The 17,200-nt window shown below is 54.0% G+C and overlaps 2 protein-coding genes across 3 annotated transcripts; both read right to left on the bottom strand.

Moving 5' to 3' along the window:
- Nucleotides 1-4,990: 4,990 nt before the first annotated feature.
- KLK1 (kallikrein 1) lies at nt 4,991-8,628 on the bottom strand (the record flags this gene model as incomplete). The annotated part of the gene is made up of 5 exons (XM_081275832.1): nt 4,991-5,146; nt 5,691-5,827; nt 5,934-6,220; nt 6,983-7,142; nt 8,583-8,628. 5 exons carry the CDS (start codon nt 8,626-8,628, stop codon nt 4,991-4,993), a joined length of 786 nt encoding a protein of 261 aa, XP_081131958.1.
- A 1,495-nt stretch (nt 8,629-10,123) lies between these two features.
- On the bottom strand, nt 10,124-14,839 carry KLK15 (kallikrein related peptidase 15; the record flags this gene model as incomplete). 2 transcript variants are annotated; one of them, XM_081275840.1, is made up of 5 exons in its annotated part: nt 10,124-10,276; nt 10,796-10,932; nt 11,027-11,310; nt 11,776-11,926; nt 14,782-14,839. In XM_081275840.1, the coding sequence occupies 5 exons, from the start codon at nt 14,837-14,839 to the stop codon at nt 10,124-10,126; spliced, it is 783 nt and encodes a 260-aa protein (XP_081131966.1). The 2 variants fall into 2 exon arrangements, with proteins under 2 accessions (XP_081131966.1, XP_081131965.1); XM_081275839.1 differs by having other exon boundaries at nt 14,797-14,839.
- Between the last annotated feature and the right edge of the window lie 2,361 nt (nt 14,840-17,200).

Below are 17,200 nucleotides of genomic sequence, written 5' to 3'. Positions count from 1 at the left end.
GGGTGGGGACTTTTCCAATCCCTGTCCTCCATTCTTTCCTTTGGCTTTGTGATAATCTTCTGAGGAAAAGAAAAAAAAAAAAAAGAACCACAAACTTTTAAATGTCTTTAATTACATGAATATCCATGTCATTAGATTTTTTTTCCCCCTCTTTGAGGTGCTGAGGATGGAATCCAGGGAATCATGCATGCAAGGCAAGTGCTCTCCCACTGAGCCACTCTCCAGTCCCGTTATTAGATAGTAGACTTTTTTCTTTTTCTTTTTCTTTTTCTTTTTCTTTTCTTTCCTTTCCTTTTCTTTCTTTCTTTCTTTCTTTCTTTCTTTCTTTCTTTCTTTCTTTCTTTCTTTCTGGGATTGAACCCAGGGGCTCTTAACCACTGAGCCACACCCACAGCTCTTTTTTATATTTTATTTAGAGATGGTGTCTCATTGAGTTGCTTACAGCCTTGCTAAGTTGCTGAGGCTGGCTTTGAACTTGCAATCCTCCCGCCTCAGCCTCCTGAGCCACTGGGATTACAGGCGTGCACCACCACGCCGGCCTGTTAGTAGATTTTGATGACTATATAACGTTGTGTTTCACAGAGCATCTAGGTGGCATTATTCAATGTTGTAATAAAAAAATAACCAAAGGTGATTTTGAGATACTATTGATGATATGATGCATTCCAATTTCAGGAGGGTTAAAAAATGTCAAAAAATGTGCATTTTGCAATCAGTGAAATGTGGTCTTCTGTTGTGGATTGTTGAGAGATTTGTTTGGCATCTGGAACAGGGTCTCAAATGAAGTAACAGTGGTTTATATTATGAAGAATTCTTTCTTTCCCCTGTGAGTCCTGGTGCAGGGGCCTGGGTTCCTTCTGTCTTTTTTACTTTACCCTCCATATGTCTGCTTAACCCTTTATCCTGTTCACATTCCATCCAGGGAAAGAGAGAAGGGAAATTATAAGACCTTCCCTTTTAGAGCTTGAAACACTTGTATTCATACCCCATTCATCGGCACTCAGTCATATGGCCACTGAGAAGTGAGGGAACCTGGTAATAAAGCCTTCATTCTAGGCCTGCTCTTGCTCAGTTAGGGTTCAGCTTCTGCTCTATTCAGCTTTTGTTCCAGAGCATAAGTGGAGGACTATCAGACTTTGCTGCCCACTGCTGGACTGTTGTGTTCTCAACCAATCCCCTGCTGTTGGACATTTAGGTTAGTTCAGCTGTCAGCATTTATCACATTTGGTCTTGATATACTTGTGTGATTTTTGGTGTAATGCCTGCCTTTCTGATTTCTCGTGAGCTCCCTAAGGGCTGGGGTTAAACTGTCTGACTTTCAGTTCTATTTCTAGCATTTGGCACAAGTTTTAGCACATGGTATTGTTCAATAAGTGTTTGTTGAGAGAATAAGCTATTAGTATGATTATTTTGCCTAGGCCAAACATCACATTGCAGTGACTTTTATGTTAGTTTGTTTCTAGTTCTTTTTTATAATATTCATTTGGTAATTTATTAGAAATTCTGAACTAAGTAGAAATGACTTTTTAAAAAGGATATTGATGTTTATTTTCAGAACATACTGCCAGCAGTATTTTCATAATTCTAGTATAGACTTTTTCTTTGTATAAAAGGGAAAGTAAGAACTGATTTCATTTAGAAAAGGCAAAATACAATTTGTACAAGAGGAGATAAGAAGAAAAAATCTGCAGATATATCTCTGTCTTTATATCTGTGTCTCCATCCATACAACCATTATTTAACATCTCTCTCTCTCTCTCTCTCTCTCTCTCTCTCTCTCTCTCTCACACACACACACACACACACACACACACACACACGGTGATCTGTCTTCCTTTCCTTGGGCACACTGTTGTGAGACCTCAGCTAGTGGAAGGTCCAGTCAGGCAGTTTTGCCCCTGACAATTCCAGGTCTTTGAGTGTGGACCTGTGAAGGTCAACAGCAGTCTGCTTCCATTGCAGCTGTTATTTCTCTGCTCTCTGCCCCAGTTTGTGAGTCTGAAGTGGGAATCATAGAAGCGGCACTGCTGGTACTCCCATCTCAGCCTAATAGTGCCAAGCCCACCCTGCCTCCCACCAGCTTCTCACCAGGACTGCCCTCTCATGGGAGGTGGGACTTGAATGGCAAAGGGAAGGTTGGTAGGATCAAAAGCATCCGGGGCAGGAGCGGTACAGCATCTGGGTCCCTTTTGGACCCCATGGTTCTTGCCCTCAGGAACACACCTTGCAACTGGTGTCATAGTGCCCTGGCCTGGGGTTTGGGGGAGGGATGGAGATAAGTGGATGCGGCTGAGAGCAGAGTCGGAGCTGGAGTTTAGGGAACAGGGACCTGAGAATGGGGTTGGACACAAGCAGGCTGGAGCTTAGGATGGGGTTATGGGATTGGCATCAGAGTTAGCGATGGGAATGGGGATGTGTCTGGAACTGGAGGTGGGGATGGGGCTATGCTAGGGGTTAGGAAGGGGAGAATAATGTGAGTGGGTTGGGCTGCTGGTAGTGTAGAGATGGGGATGGGACAGGAACAGTCGGTGATGAGGCTGTGGTTGTGGGATGGGTTAGGTGGGGGGTGGTTGTGGGTGGGGGGGATGGGAGGGGATTCAGACTGGGATGAAAGGTGAGCTTGGTTTGGGTTGGGAATGGAGACTAGGATACAAGAAAGTCATGGAGAAGATCCAGCCCTCAGAACTCTCTTCTGCCCGGGCAGCCCAGCTCTCCTGGGAGGAGGACCGCAAGTTCATCCTGCGGGGCTGGTCTCTCGTCTTCATCATTCTCTCTGCCCTGATGGTGTTCAGCGTGGTGGATGGGCAGATGGCCTATTTGCAGGGCTCCTACACTGGTTACCTGGGCTTCTGGACCAACTGCAGGAGGCACAAGTGTCCCGACATGGGCCAGGTCACTGGTCAGTTACTCTGCATGGGCTACAGGGCCTCCAGATGTATCCTGGAAGTGACTGAGGGTGGAGGTCTCCCGGGAGTTTCTGGGGGAGGATCTTAGGATTGGGGGTGTCTCTGGAGATTCTCTGAAGGTGGCCAGTGGTGACTGTTTTTGAGAGTGGAGTTATTCTGGAGTTTCTAGGGGTGATTTTGAGGCTATCTGTGATCAGACCGAGGGTGCCTATTGGGCTGCTTATGGGTGTCAGTGTCATGCTTTGGGAGGTGGCCTGAGTGTCTGGGGGTGACTGTGGTACTTGTCACCCCTTCTCTAGTTCTCATTCACATGAGTAAGGGCCTCATGATGCTGGCCATGGCCCTGTGCCTCATCCTCCTCCTCTCCATGAGCCTCTCCTTCCGACCGCTCTTCCGCCGCCTGAGCAAGCTGGACTTCGTCTTCAGCTCCCTCAGCATCGGCATTGGTGAGTGGCAGGGTAGAGGGTGCCCCCCAACCTCCTGCCTTGATGAGGCTCACTGTCTGCTGGCCTTGGGGTGTCTCTTGGGCCCAAACCTTGTGTGTATTTCAGCCTGTTCTTTCTGTCAGCCGCGTGTGTGAATCCCTTCTTTGCCACTGTCTTTCTCTTTTCCTCCCTTCCCCTCCCTCCAGGAGTCAGTCTGTCCTGTGAGCAAGCATGCCCATTTCTTTGCTTGTCCTAGAGGGTGGGAGAGGCAGTCTCTCTCTCTTCTCCCACCATGATTCCTGGGGGTCACTGTCCAGCCTCCTGCCATCTCTGGCCCCACCCCAGTGCAGGGCTCCTGATTTTCCTCAGCCTGACGCTTTTTGTAGTCAACTGCCAGATATTGCGCCCAAGGCCACAGGTATCCTACATGGTGACCTTCTACCTGTGCTGGTGTGCCAGCGCCCTGATGCTGTGGGCCGGTGAGCGCAAGGCTCTGAAAGAAGGGCAGGGCGTTGGCAGGGCAGAGGGGGGAGCCCAGGGAGAACCAGAGGCAGCTGGCCTCGAGGGAGGTGGCTGGCCTAGGATGGAGCCCGGAGTCCAGTGCCCACCCAGCCCCCTCTCCCAGGAATCTTGTCCTACTTAAACCAAGTGGGCGTATGGAGCCGCTACACGTCCTCCTTGGAGCGGCCGGTCAGCAGTCGCCGGTGGGCCTCGCAGCAGTGTCCGCTGAGGCGCTCCTGCCAGGTCCTGGACCTGCCCCGCCTAAGTGCCAGCAAGGACGGTCGCCTACGTTCCTCCAAGGAGTAACACCCAAGCTTCTCGGGTCACTGGTAACGGCTGTTGGGTGCCAGGCCGGCCTGTGCAGCGTCGCCACTTTCCAGAGATGAGACCTCCAGGAGGCCTCGCTCGCAGGCCACCTGCCCTCTGAAGACAAGGGCAAGCCCTGCCCCCTGTTTTAGGGTCCACCCTTTGCGGCTCTGTTTCTACCCACTGGGTCTTCTTAAAGCCCCCTGCCATGGAAGTCCTGGGTTCTGCCACTCTGATTGGTCCACCGTGTCCTGCCAAGCCCCAGAAGTGTGGCCATTTGAGTAGCTCCGCCCCTGGTGCTCAGCCCTCTCTGGCCATCCTCTCAGCCCTGGCAGTACACATCAGAACTCCCCTCCCAGAGGTCCAGCTCCACCTGATATGTGGACGTCGCTCTTGCTCCCGAGGACACTCCACTGCCCTGCATTTGGTGTAGCCTCACCCTTCTGCGCAACAGGTCCCTCCCTAGAGCGCATCCCACAGCCCCTCCTGGCTTCCTGCCACAATAAAACCTGAGACTCTCCAGCCTCTTCCTGTCTGACTCTCCCTGGCCGCACCTGCCCTCCCAGGTTAGGGTCAGGCCCGGCATGAACTAATGGCTGTGTCCTGATTTGCCCTTTGGGGTCTGAGCCTTCCCCTGCCTGTTGGTCTACCTTGGTCAGGGCCCCTTTCTGTCCCCTGCCTGCTCATGACTGCTCGCAAGACTGGGACCCATGGAGAAGTTCTAACCTCTGCTCTGTGGCTCCTGAGCGTGGAGGTGCCCACCCAACATCTGGAAGGCCAAATCATGCCAGAACTTTACGCTCATTTGATGCATATTCAATTTTACTGAGACTGGGACACAACGTGGGACATTCAGGGGTTGTTCTCTATGGTGTCGTTTATCCAAGTCAAATGCGAAAATACTTTGGTGTAGATACCAGGCATATTGGGACTGCCACATGGGACATGGCCCCATGACGTGACACCCTGTAGCTCACCATTGCAGACCAGTGGGCCTCCCGAGTCACCCTGGGAATATGAGAGGGAGAGGAAGTGAGAAGGGTCTGCAGGGCCTGGGTTCCAGCTACAAGCCAGTTCTCAGACCTGGGGATTCCAGAGCCCACTCGTGGAAGAAGGCAGGCAGGGGCTCCAACAGAGGGACAGACTTCCAACAGAGGGACAGACTGCTGGCCAAGGGGACATAGAGTCTGTCTCTTGCACGGGGTGGGGGGGGGTGCACACACGCATGGTCCAGGAGGACAGTGCCTGCAGACCTGGCGGCAAGAAAGCAGTAGGCGCAGCTACGAGACACTGGGGGTGCGTGTCCTGGAGCTCGCTCTCCAGGGAGCTTTCTAACTAGACATCCACACCTGCAGAAGACCAGGGGGGACTCCGTGTGGAGGTCAAGGTGAAGGCGGGGCCTGGAGCGGGTGTGGGGGAGGCTGAGGCTCTGGGGCAGGGGCTGCAGCTGGGCAGCAGAGGAGCGATGCACACTTAGCTATCAGACCCCAGTTCAGATTCAGAAGAGCTCAGACCCCAGCCCTCCCACACCCCGGGGGAGGGGCTGGCTCACCACACAGGTGTCTTTGCCACCTTTCAAGTGCCCGACGCACAGCATGGTGTCTGTCACCTTCTGGGAATGGGCTTTGTCACACACTTCATTAGGCAGGATTTCAAGGTCCACGCACCGGAGATCATCTGGGAACACATCTGCAGGCCAAGGAGAGAAAGGGCTGTGGCCGGATCCCAGCTGGCTCCTCACCCTCTCCCTCCCACAGGCGTCCAGCTCCAGGCTGCACGGTCTGGCCAGACGCACCCTCGTCTGGTTCTATGCTGCCCCAGCCCGAGGCAAGGCAGGTGCTCCCCTCTTCTGGCTCCTGGGTGGGCAGCTCCAGGACCTTCACAGCATCGGTGATCTGCACGGGCTCCGACAGGCGGAGCAGCATCAGGTCGTGGCTGTAGTCCTCATTGGGGAGGCGGGTGTGGTTCTTCAGGAGGCTCAAGTTGAATTGCGGGTGTGGGAAGCTGTCACTGACTTGGGCATACTGAGCCAAGTCTTCATCGTCAAACAGGTTGAGGCGACCCAACCATAGCTGGTAATTGCTGGGGGGAAAGGATGGAGGGAGTGAGGAGAGGAGGGGCGGGAGCACGGGGAGGGTCCCCAAAGAGAGAAAGTGAGGAGAAAAGCCGGGGACAGGGACAGCCAAAGGGAAGAGGAAGGAGAGTGAATTGAGAAGGTGGGAGATGGGTGCAGGGTTAAAGAGAGAGAACAGGGAGCTGAGAGAGAGGGGGGAGGCCTGAGAGCGGCTCAGCTGCAGCAGCTGGCCAGGGTCCCCAGCAGGGCAGGCAGCTGGGCACAGAGCCCAAGGTCACCCCTGCCCCCACCCTCCCGCTCTTCCTCCTCCCTCAGTTGCCCCCCCCAGCTCCAGTTCAGCCCTTCCCTGTGTCTCCCCCAGAGGGGACTGATGGTCACACAGAGAGAAGCAGGGCAGAGCAGGAAGCCCCCTCCCAGGCACACAGGTTGGGGTGCATGCCTGCCTTTTCTCAGGGTCCCCCTGGGAATGGGGCCAGTAGTGATGGGGGAGAGGAGTGAGCCAGAGACCCAGAGAAAGAGAGAGGGGTGGAGACATGAAGAAGGAAGACAGGCCAGAACCCAGCCCCGCATGGAGAGAAAGAGACACACACAGAGCCAAGTACTGAGAGACAGCCACAGGCGGGGACAGGGTCTTCCGTCCCAGCTCTGCTCCTCCTTGCAAAGCCAGCACTCTCCTGGCCCAGCTTTGCCTGAGGTCACCCTGGGAATGGCCCTGGCTGCCCAGTTCTGGGGGGCGAGACACCTCTTCCCCAGCCCCTGCTGGTACCCACTTGCTCATGCAGTGGGCGGCTGTGAGCACCCACTGGGGGTGCACCAGGACGCCCCCGCAATGGAAGTTGCTGTAGTGGTACACGGCCACCTGCCAGGGCTGGGAATACTTCTCACACTTCCAGCCACCAATGATCCGAGACTGCACGGGGGGCGCAGCGCCTGTTGGAAGGGTTGGGGACGAGGCTTAGAGGGAACTGTGCTGAAGGTTGGAAGGGACATGGGGGTAGAGGGTCAGGACTGGGGACCTGGGGACGCAGCCAAGTACTTTGGGGAAAGGACCCAAATTCAAGAGTCACCCCTGAGCTTGTGGGTGGATGGCTAGTCCTCATTCTCTGAGAGCAGAGCTGGCCCCAGGAGTGAAGGAGAAGGCAGCAAGACAAGAGGCAGGCATGGGTCTGGAGGTCAGGCCACTTGGGGTCTTGGGCTGAGGGGTGGGAGGAGAGTGGACAGAGGAGGGATTCCATAAAGGAGTCCCAGGAGAGTCAGAAGCTGGAAGAAGAACTCGAGGTGTTTAGGGGCTCCTAGGCTGGGGAAGCAGGGCCTGCATTGGGCTTTTGAGGTTCAGGAGAGGAGAAGGTGTTGGGGAACCAGGTCAGGCTGGAAGGGGCCAGCTGGGCTGAAGAGTTAGGATTTGGGGTTTCCAAGTTGAAGGATAAAAGAAGGGGCAGGGTTAAAGCTGGAGGAGGCTCCTGCAAAATGGCCTCTGGTGGTCCTGAGAACAGGCTGCATCAGGACTGGGATGGGGACCCTGGAGGGAGTGGTGACAGTTGTTCTGGGAGGGGGTGAGAGGTAGGTTCTGCTTCTCCTGGGCTGAGGGTGCTGGGGGATCTGGAGGCCGTCCGGGACAGACATGGAGAAGGAAGGCCACACGGCTGTGAAGTGGAGATGGAGGACTCGCCCGATGTAGGGTTTCAGAATCACGGATTGTGGTTATTGTGGTCCTTTGGGGAGGTCAGGGCAGGATGGCCGGACTAGGGAGGTAGTGTGGAGCTGGAGGTGGCGTCCCGGGAAGCAGAGCTTTGCTCCTGGGGAGGAAAGGCTGGAGCTTGGGGAGCGATGGGAATTCTTAGGGAAAGGAGCCCGTGGTGGAGGGCTTGGATTTTCATCCTGGGAGGGAAGACTGGGGTGTTGCGTGGGGTTCTGGGGAAGCAAGGTTGTCTGGTGGGGTCTGGGAGGCTTGGGAGGAAAGGGGATTGCTGACAGCTGGGTGGGAGGATCACTGGATGAAGTGGGATCTGGGGATTCAGGAGTCGGACCATCGGACTGCAGAGAGAGAGAGGGTCAGAGGGGATAATCAGGGTCCCAGGGTCTGTATGGGACTAGAGCTCCCCTGGAAGAGTTGGAGAACCCCAAAGAGAGTGAGAGATGTGCTGAGGACTTGGGAAGAGGAGAAAGATCTGGGGAAGTGGCAAGGAGCAGGGACCTCCCCCTCGAGGTGGAGAACTGGGAGAGAAAGGAAGCGCCTGATCCCTGGGGTAGGGTGACTGTGGCCTGGAGGGTCAAGGCTGGGGTGCTGGGCAGGAGAGGAAGGACTTACAGGGGTGAGGGAAGCATGAGAGTCAGGGCCCTGGTCCCCTCCACAGCCCCCCACTGTCTCACCAGTCCCCCCCAGAGATAGGGTGAGGCTCAGAACCAGGAACCACATGGTGACAGAGGTGTCCAGAGGCAGGCAGGAGCTGAAGAACCTCCTTGGGGAGCCTTTAAAAGCCCTAATGCCCCCAGAGCCCCGCCCCTGCCCTGCTGGCACCCAGATGCTGGCCAAGGCCCTGCCCCTGGCGGCGGGCTGGGCTACCCTTTCCCACCCCTGTGGAAGGGAGGGAGAACCTGCACCTGTTGTCCTGTGTGCCCTGGGTCACATTGGATGCAGTCCCAGGCTGAGGCCAGGAGGGGCAGGCCCTGGAGCTGGGGGGGCGGGCTTGCTCAGGGGTACAGGGCACTACTCAGAGCCCAGAGAGCAGCTTCTCAGCTGCTAGCTCTCCCTTAAATATAAGTCTTGGCATTCACACTGCCCTGAGGCTTGCACTCCTAGACTTGAGACTTGGTCCTTTCTTAATAAAAATTAGGGGGACTTCTACATGTTATAGGGACAGTTTCCAGGGTCTCCCAGGGCAAGATCTCTAGCATTCCCAAGTTCAGTGTGTCCCCAGTGTTGGGATCACAATGACCCTTTCACTCCTGAAGGTCATGTCCTCCAAGCCCCAGAGATGTGGATTAACCACCCACCCTCCTGGGTCAGGATTATCACCACAAATTCCAACTCCCACTCCCATTCTACCAATAAAATAGATCTCAAGAACCAGGTTCATGTGCTTCCACATCCCGTGATCTTGAAAATCACATTTTGGGATCTCTGAAGAGAACCAGGAACGAGATTCCTGAGGCCTCAATGGTAAACCCACAGGCTTCCAAAGTGTTATCTTGACTCTTTGGTAAAATCAAAACAGCTCACAGGGTCCCAGCCTCTGCTCCCTAGGAATCTGATTCAGGAAAGGAGGTGTTTGCCTTTTTTTGTCACGACCATCAGGAAACCTTGAACTAAATATTTAAGATAAAGAAGTCATTCTGGGTAACCTAGTGTGTGGGTGTCCCTCTCTGGGATCCAGTGATACAGAGTATTTACTCAATGCCAGACACTATTCTAATCAGTTCATAAGTAGGACCTCAATTTATCCTCACGACCAACCCCGGGAGGCAAGTGATATCAGGATCAGAATTTTACAGATGGGAGGACCCAGGGTGAGTGAGGTTGAGACCCTGTTCAACAGCATGCACCTGCTCACATGTGCTGAGTGGACACAGCCCTGCTTGAAGCCATGTCCTCTCACCTACTGGAGGGACAGGTTGGAGATGTTCTTTGAGTCCCCCACCCCCAGCTTCTGGCTCTCATTTCCCTTCATCTCCAGAAGAAAGTGACAGAAACTCCTACAGAGAAATGTGAATCAACCTCTAATCTTGGTGTTAAACAGGTGACCTTGAACACCAGCTTTGGCTTCAGGCATGACAAGTCCTTGGCTACCATCTGGGACTTAGACAGGGACATAGTAGGTGCAGGGCAGGACAGGGACATAGTAGCCTAGTAGGGCAGGACGGGACTGCTGGCCAGCCCTGGAGGCTTCCGCTCAGTCAGGTAGGCCAATTAGTCAGTTCCTCTTCATGGTTTCCCTGATCCACTCCAGGTATCGGCAGACTTTGGTATAGACACCAGGCTTGGTGGTGGTGTCACAAGGGACATCACCCCAGGACACAATGCCCTGAAGAGCACCTCTACAGATCAGGGGTCCCCCGGAGTCACCCTGTGGGAAGAGGGGGGTGTCTAAGTTGAGTGGGAACTTCCTGGATTCAGAGCCACCCCATCCCCATCCGAATTACCATTCGAAATCTCAATCCAACCCACTCCATCCCAGGCACCCCCAGCCCAACTTGCTCAGCTAAACCTGAAGAAACTCAACCCATCAAAGCAAACCCATGCCCATCCTCACATCTAACACAACTCACTCCCAGTCTCCACATCTAATGTTTCCTCTCCAAATCCATCCCAGCCCACTTCGCACTTCGCCCCCAACATATTTCCCATCCAAATCAAACCAAACTCTTCCCTATCCTCACACCAATCATGCTATCCCAAGCTAACCCTATTTCCATCTTTACCTCCAACTCCAACCTAACCAGTATTATAACCACTCTTACTATCACACATTTAGACTTAACTCTAGCATCTTCATGGCTCCAATCACACAAAATCCAAGATGTCCCAACTTTCCAGCCCGTACCCACCGGCTTTCTCCCACCTCCTAGCCCCTCTGTGCTCTGACCTCGCAGGAGTCCGTTCCTCCGCCCTCCACTCCTGCACACACCATGGCGCTTGTCAGGCGTCCAGGGTAATCCTTGTTACAAGAGGCGTCCGAGATGATGCTGATGTTGGCACAATGCAGCGTGTCTGGGAGGCTCACTGGGGAGGACAGCAGACTTGGAGCATACAGTGCATTTTGGCTCCTGTCCCCTCTACCAAGAGCCCTGGAGGATAGGTTCATCCTTTCACACACCTTGAGACTCAGGGCTTCCTGTGGTCCCGGACTCCTTGTTGGACACCAGGCCCCAGCCAGACACCCTGCAGGCCTCTCCTGGGTCGGGGCAACGGGTGGGCAGAGCCACTGGGCGCACCTGGGGGGTCAGACGCGCAGGTCTGGCTAGCCGCACCAACATGAGGTCATGGCGGTGGCTGCGCGCTTCATACTGCGGGTGGGGGATGATGCGAGAAACCATCCGCAGTTGCTCGGGGCCATCACGCTTGCGCAGATTGTGCTCGCCCAGGCGCACTCTCATGAAGCTGTGCAGTGAGTAGTTACCCGCAAGTGCAGTAAGGAGTAGATAGAGAGATCAAAGAGTGTGCAACCTGGAATCCTCTGACCCTTTGGGAATCTCCAGGTGCCATTATGAACCTATATGCCTGAGGCCAAAAGGTTCCAGCTCTTGCCCCTCGGGGATCCAGGAGTCTGAAAGCATGGGCACACCTGGAACTCAGCCTCCATGTTTCAGACCTTCTCTCCTCAGAATCTAGAATTCTCAGATCCCCAAACTCTTCCCCCCAGAAAGATGGGGCCTTACCAGCCTCTTTCCTCCTTCAGGGACCTAAGAGCCCTGACCTCCAGCTTCTTCCTCCTTCAGAACCCAGGAATATGGACCCTCTTCCCCATTCAACCCAAAGCTCCAGACACCAGCGCGTACTTCCCCCAAAACTAGCCCCCACGCCTGTCCCCCCGCCCCGGCAGAACCCCACGCCCCGCCTTCATACCGGGTGAGGCAGTGTGCAGCAGAGAGCACCCAGCGTGGGGAGATGAGGGAAGCCCCGCAGTTGAAGCGCCCACGCTCGAAGAGGGCCACTTGCCATGGCTGGGAGTGGGGCACACACTCCTCCCCTTCCAGCGCCTTGTCTCTATCCTGGGCTGGTGGGGGAGGAGCAGAAGATCCTTGAGACCTGGCCTCTTCCGCACCCCCACGCCTTTCTTCCATCCATGTCAATTTCTTTTTTTCTTTTTTCTTTTTGTATTGGGGATTTACCCCAGGGGTGCTTAACCACTGAGCCACTTCCCCAGCCCTTTGTATTTTCTATTTTAAGACAGGGTTTCACTAAGTTGCTTAGGTCTCACTAAGTTGCCAAAGCTGGCCTCGAACTTGTGATCCTCCTGCCTCAGAGTCCCAAGTCCCTGGGATTACAGGCACGCACCACCACACTTGGTCCCAATTTCTTAAGGGTCCCTGCTGTTTACTGTGAAGCATTGTCCTCTCTAGCTTTTACAACGAATACCTTTTGTGCAATTCTAGTCTAGCCCCACTTGCTAAGGAACCCGGGAGAGGGAGGACAGAGAAAGGATCAGAGGGCAAGGAGTTCTCTGGGATTGGGGGTGAGGCTCAGACAGGTGATCACTTGGAACTAGTGATTCAGGGTCCCAAAGTGTCATGATATCAAGTGAATGTAGCCACTCAATAGGTTTGACACACAGACCTGGCTCTGTATATGTCAGTCACATTCACCAACAGGCCCCATAGGGTCCTGAACACACATATACACTCCACCAGGTTTGCAAGCACAGGAACAGACAGGGAGAGCACTTTAAGCTAAAAATTAACTGCAGGTGCATGGGTTAGAGCTTCGAGAATCACAGCAAAGACATTGTGTATGAATATGAACAGTTAACACATGGTTGTGTACACGTACACACACACACACACACACACTCAACATTGGATACAGGTCAGACCTAAATTTAGTCTCCAGTGTGGTCTTGGCACCCAGTGTCACAGATAAGCACATGTGCATAACAGGTCTAGGCAAAGAAGGTGGGATCCTTAACCCTGGGTTCAAATATACAAGGTGTGAGACTTAGAGCAAGTTATTTGATCTCTGTGCCTCTCTTTCCTCATCTGTAAGATGGGGATGTTTGTAAAGATGAAATAGGAGGGTGTGTGTGTGTGTGTGTGTTGAATCATACCTGCAACATTGTAACTGGGAACTGCTTAGTAAATGCTAGTTATTCTCAACAAAGGACCCATAGATTTATTTGTGGGCACACATATGGCCCTACTAAGGTAGACATCTGCATTGACTTCCATGGCCAAGGTCAAAACAGTGATTCAACCACAAGCCATTTTGTAGAATCAAAGTTGCAGACAACAAACTAGAGAACCAACACTCAGAGGAGGACCCACCAGATCAGACTCCAGGGCAACACGCAGACATAGGGCCAGGCATTCAAGGTCAAAGACTTATCAGACGACTGGGATAGGTCATGTTTACCCATTTCCAGATCAGCCCCCAAGCAAGATTCATGGTGTTCAAGGTCACTCATGAGGTTTCACCTACAGGGACCTGGTTCATGCATATGGGCAGGATGTGGAACCCCCCCAATACACACACACACACACACACACACACACACACACACGGGCATACACCTATGACAATAACAGTGAAGTCTCGGTAGCATAATGTAGGTAATTTATATAATAAGCACTCAATAAGGATTGAAAAACTAAGTGCACAAACTCTGGGTTCAAATCCTACCTCTGCCGCGCAAGCACACACACACACACACACACACAATGGCGGCATGCACAAGGACATCGGGACATTTCCAGGTCACAGGACCACAGCTTCCTACAATGGGCAATGTGCATGTGGGCAGGGTGTATACCTCCAAGGTCACAGCCGTGTACACAGACACCCTCACTGGGGCTGGATTTGCATAATTGGACCAAATGCCTCCACTCTGCCCACCAAGGTGAGGGTGAGGCCGGAATGCGGATGTGGTACATGAGGGGCTTAACTGAGGAAGGGTGAGGTCCTCTATGGAGAAGGGTGTGAGGGCACTGGCTGAACAGCTGGGCACCGGGCTGCACCTGGCCAGTCGGAGCTGGAGGAGGGTGGAGGCCCCAGCTGGGTGCAGCAGGCAGGTGGGAGGCAAGGAGGGGGGCACAGGGAAAGCCCCAAGGGAGGCTGGCAGCATAGGGAGACCTGAGGGGTGAGGGGCAGGAGGGGGTTAATGAACAGATCCACTTGAGAATTTCTCCAGGGAGGCATCAGGTTACATGTGATTTATCCAGGGGTAGTGGCAGAGCTTGGGCTGGAGCTAAACTGCCACCCAGGTGACCTTGACCTAGTGGCCATCCCTCTGAGCCACAGCCCCTTCCCCTGGCAGTTGAGGGATGTGGTGCTCACTTCATATGGGCCCTCGAGGGCCCCATGTTTCATTCTCAACCACCACCCGTGGGGAGGACTGCCTCTCCATCACGCATTGGGGAACTAGAAGGTGGCAGAGGTGGGATTTGAACCCAGAGTCTGAATTCTTGGCTTCTCCACCCTGTTCAATGTTTATTACATGCATTACCCACATTCTTGGCTCAGAGGGATGGCCACTAGGTCACATTATGTGGCTGAGGCCTCACCATTATTGTCACAGGTAACTGCTGTCTTATCCGGAAAGTACTTGAGGTCCAGAGAGGTGAAACAAGTTTCTCAAGGTCACCCAGCAAGGAAGGGGCAGGCCCAAGACTCAAACTCAGATTTGTGAGCTGCCAGAACTTTGGTCACTGTCATGGGCAGGGAGAGGATCCAGACAGCAGTTTCCAGAGCCCCAATGGCTTTTAGGCTGGCACAGGGACTCAGGAACTTTGGCAGGTGGCTCAGGTGGGATGAGGGTGGGGGCAGGGTCATTGGTGGTCTCTGTGAGGTAGGTGCTTTGGGGTCCCGGGACCTATGCATTCGGTGGAGGGCACTCTGCTCCCAGGCAGTGGGACCCACCCTGGGCCCCCTCACCTGCAGATGTCACCAGGATGGAGAAGATGAGCAGAAGCCACATTGTGGAGAAAGGCCAGGGCTCAGGGATGTCTGTGGAGAGGAGAACCAGAACCGGGCTGTGTCTGGACCCCAGCCCCAGGATGCCTCCAGGCACCAGCTCATTCCTCCCCCCAACCCCCTGCTGCTTAAAACCTCCTCCCCCCCGCCCCCCCCCGTCTCCCCTAGCCCCCCACCACCTGCTCTTCCTGCTGGGTCCCCATCTCTGGAGGGTCTACTGTTCCTCTAGGCACCAGGACAGACCCCCAGCACCATGCCAACAGTTCCTGATCTCTCCATCCCCAAGGCCCTGGCTCAGGACCCAATCCCAGCCTCCCCTCGGGTCCCCTTCAGTCTAGCACTTCCCCAGCCTGTCTCCAAACCAAGGTCCCCCTGGGCTCGTCCACTCCCAGAGCTGGCCGTCCATGCCCCTCCCTGCTCACAGCCCCCACAGACCCCTTAGTGATCCCGGGATACAGTCCCAGCCCCTCAGCCCCACTTTAGAGGACGTGAGCGCGCTCTTGCCCTCCAGCCTGTCTGGCTGGGTATCCGTGACCTTGTCCTTCTAGTGCTGCTGTTCCCCCTTCTGCAGTCCCATGGCTTCACACCTTGGCTCAGCCTGTGCCCCATCAGGTATGCCCTTCTCTCCATGGTCCACTTCACCCCCGCAGGCCTTTTCTGACCTCCCTGGCCCTCGGTGGCGTCTCCCTCCCCCATCAGACTGAGAACTCCTTGAGAGCAGGCCCCGGCTGACTTGGTTCTGGATTCCCAACTCTGTGGCTGCCGGGTCTGGCCCATGGGGGATCTGGGGAAGCTTTGGGAGTGAGTTATAGTCCTTCCCTACTGGTCTCCTCCGGGCGGCCCAGTGCCTTGCGCTCGTCTTCTGGACTCCTACCTCCACGTAGCACAGACACCCACTCACAAATGCTGTCTGGCCTTGCCCTGACCCCATCTTGGGGGCTCTGAAGAGGGGGCTCAGGTCAGCTTGGGCCTGGCATGCAGGAGAGAGCTCTGGAAGGCTGTTCTCCTGGGTTCTGGCACAGATGCTTTCAGTGACATCCTCTGGCTCACTCTATCTCCCCTCCGCCCATAGGGGCTTTTCTAGAAGCTTCAGGACATTGTCTTGGTTCAGATTCAGCTTGGGCCCTCAGTAACAGACACATGGACCTATCCAGTACCTTTGACACTCGATTCCCCCAGGGTGGTCAGTGTCGCCCCTTGCGCTCCCGCTTCCCAAGTTCTTTCTTAAAGATCTCACCCCCTCCAGATCTCCAGGAGCATCTAGGGCAGCTTGGATGGCCACAGAAGGGAAGCAGGCACCGGAATGTCTGAATTTATAAGGTCCCAGCCCCACCTGGGTCTTGGGTTGGGTGGTGTAGGGTGGGGTGAGAGGTGTCTGAGAGTCCGGTTTACAGGCTGGACGCCTGGGTGGCTGGTGGGGTGGGGGACTAGGCTTAATGAGCATTTATGGGCTGAAGTTATTGTCTGAGTCTGTGAGAAGGAATTTTCCTCCAGGGGAAGGGGACAGGAAGACAAGTGCAAGAAAGTTTGGAGGACCTCAAAATACAGAGCTTGGAATTTGGGGTGTGGAGTGTGGAAACTGGATTCTAGAGTCATACTTCTTGTTCCTGTGGCAGGATTCTGGATCTTGGATTCTGGAGTTGGAGCTTGGATTCTGGATCTGGAGCTTGAGTTCTAGACTTTGGGGTCCTGAATTTGTTATTCATAACTGGAAGTCTGGAGTGTGAATTCTCAAGTCTGAGTTCTGGGATCTCAAGTCTGGAATATGGATCCTGGGGTCAAGGTTTTGAATGCTCTTTGAGGTCTCAGACTTGGATTCTAGACCACAGGTATTTGGATCTAGAATCCAGATTAGGAATCTGGACTTGAGGTCAGAAAACTTTACACATGCTGTGTGAAGCCTGGGGCCTGGAGTACAAATGGTAGATTTTGGATTTTGATGCCTTGGTTCTAGAGTCTGCTCTAGACTCAGATTTGGAATATGAAGTCTGGAGTTCCAGATCTACGTTGCACATTTAAAAGGCTGGACTGGGAGACAGACTTGGCTTCCACAAGTCTGAGATCGCTAGGATCTTGACTGTAAAGTATGAATTTAGAGACTGGGAACCTAGGTCTGTATTGTGGATTCTGTGATCTTAATTCTGGGGTCTGGAGCATGAAATTTGCATTCTGGAGGCCAGAGATCAACATTAAGATGACCCAAGGCTTCAGGTATTTGGGGCTGGCTTCTGGTGTCTCAGAACCCCAGAGGGCTCTGAGCAATTGTCTAGAGTCTTACTAATGAGTAAGTTCAGAGAGCAGGAGGGACTTACCTCAAGTCAACCAGCAAAGGATGGGACCTGTTCTACACACCATCCCTCTTCTG

This window comes from Spermophilus citellus (genome assembly GCF_964194105.1).
Source record: "Spermophilus citellus genome assembly, chromosome: 18".
NCBI classification, from domain to species: Eukaryota; Metazoa; Chordata; class Mammalia; order Rodentia; family Sciuridae; genus Spermophilus; species Spermophilus citellus.
Note: the sequence above shows the minus strand (reverse complement) of the source record. Positions and strands in the feature narration are given on the sequence as shown.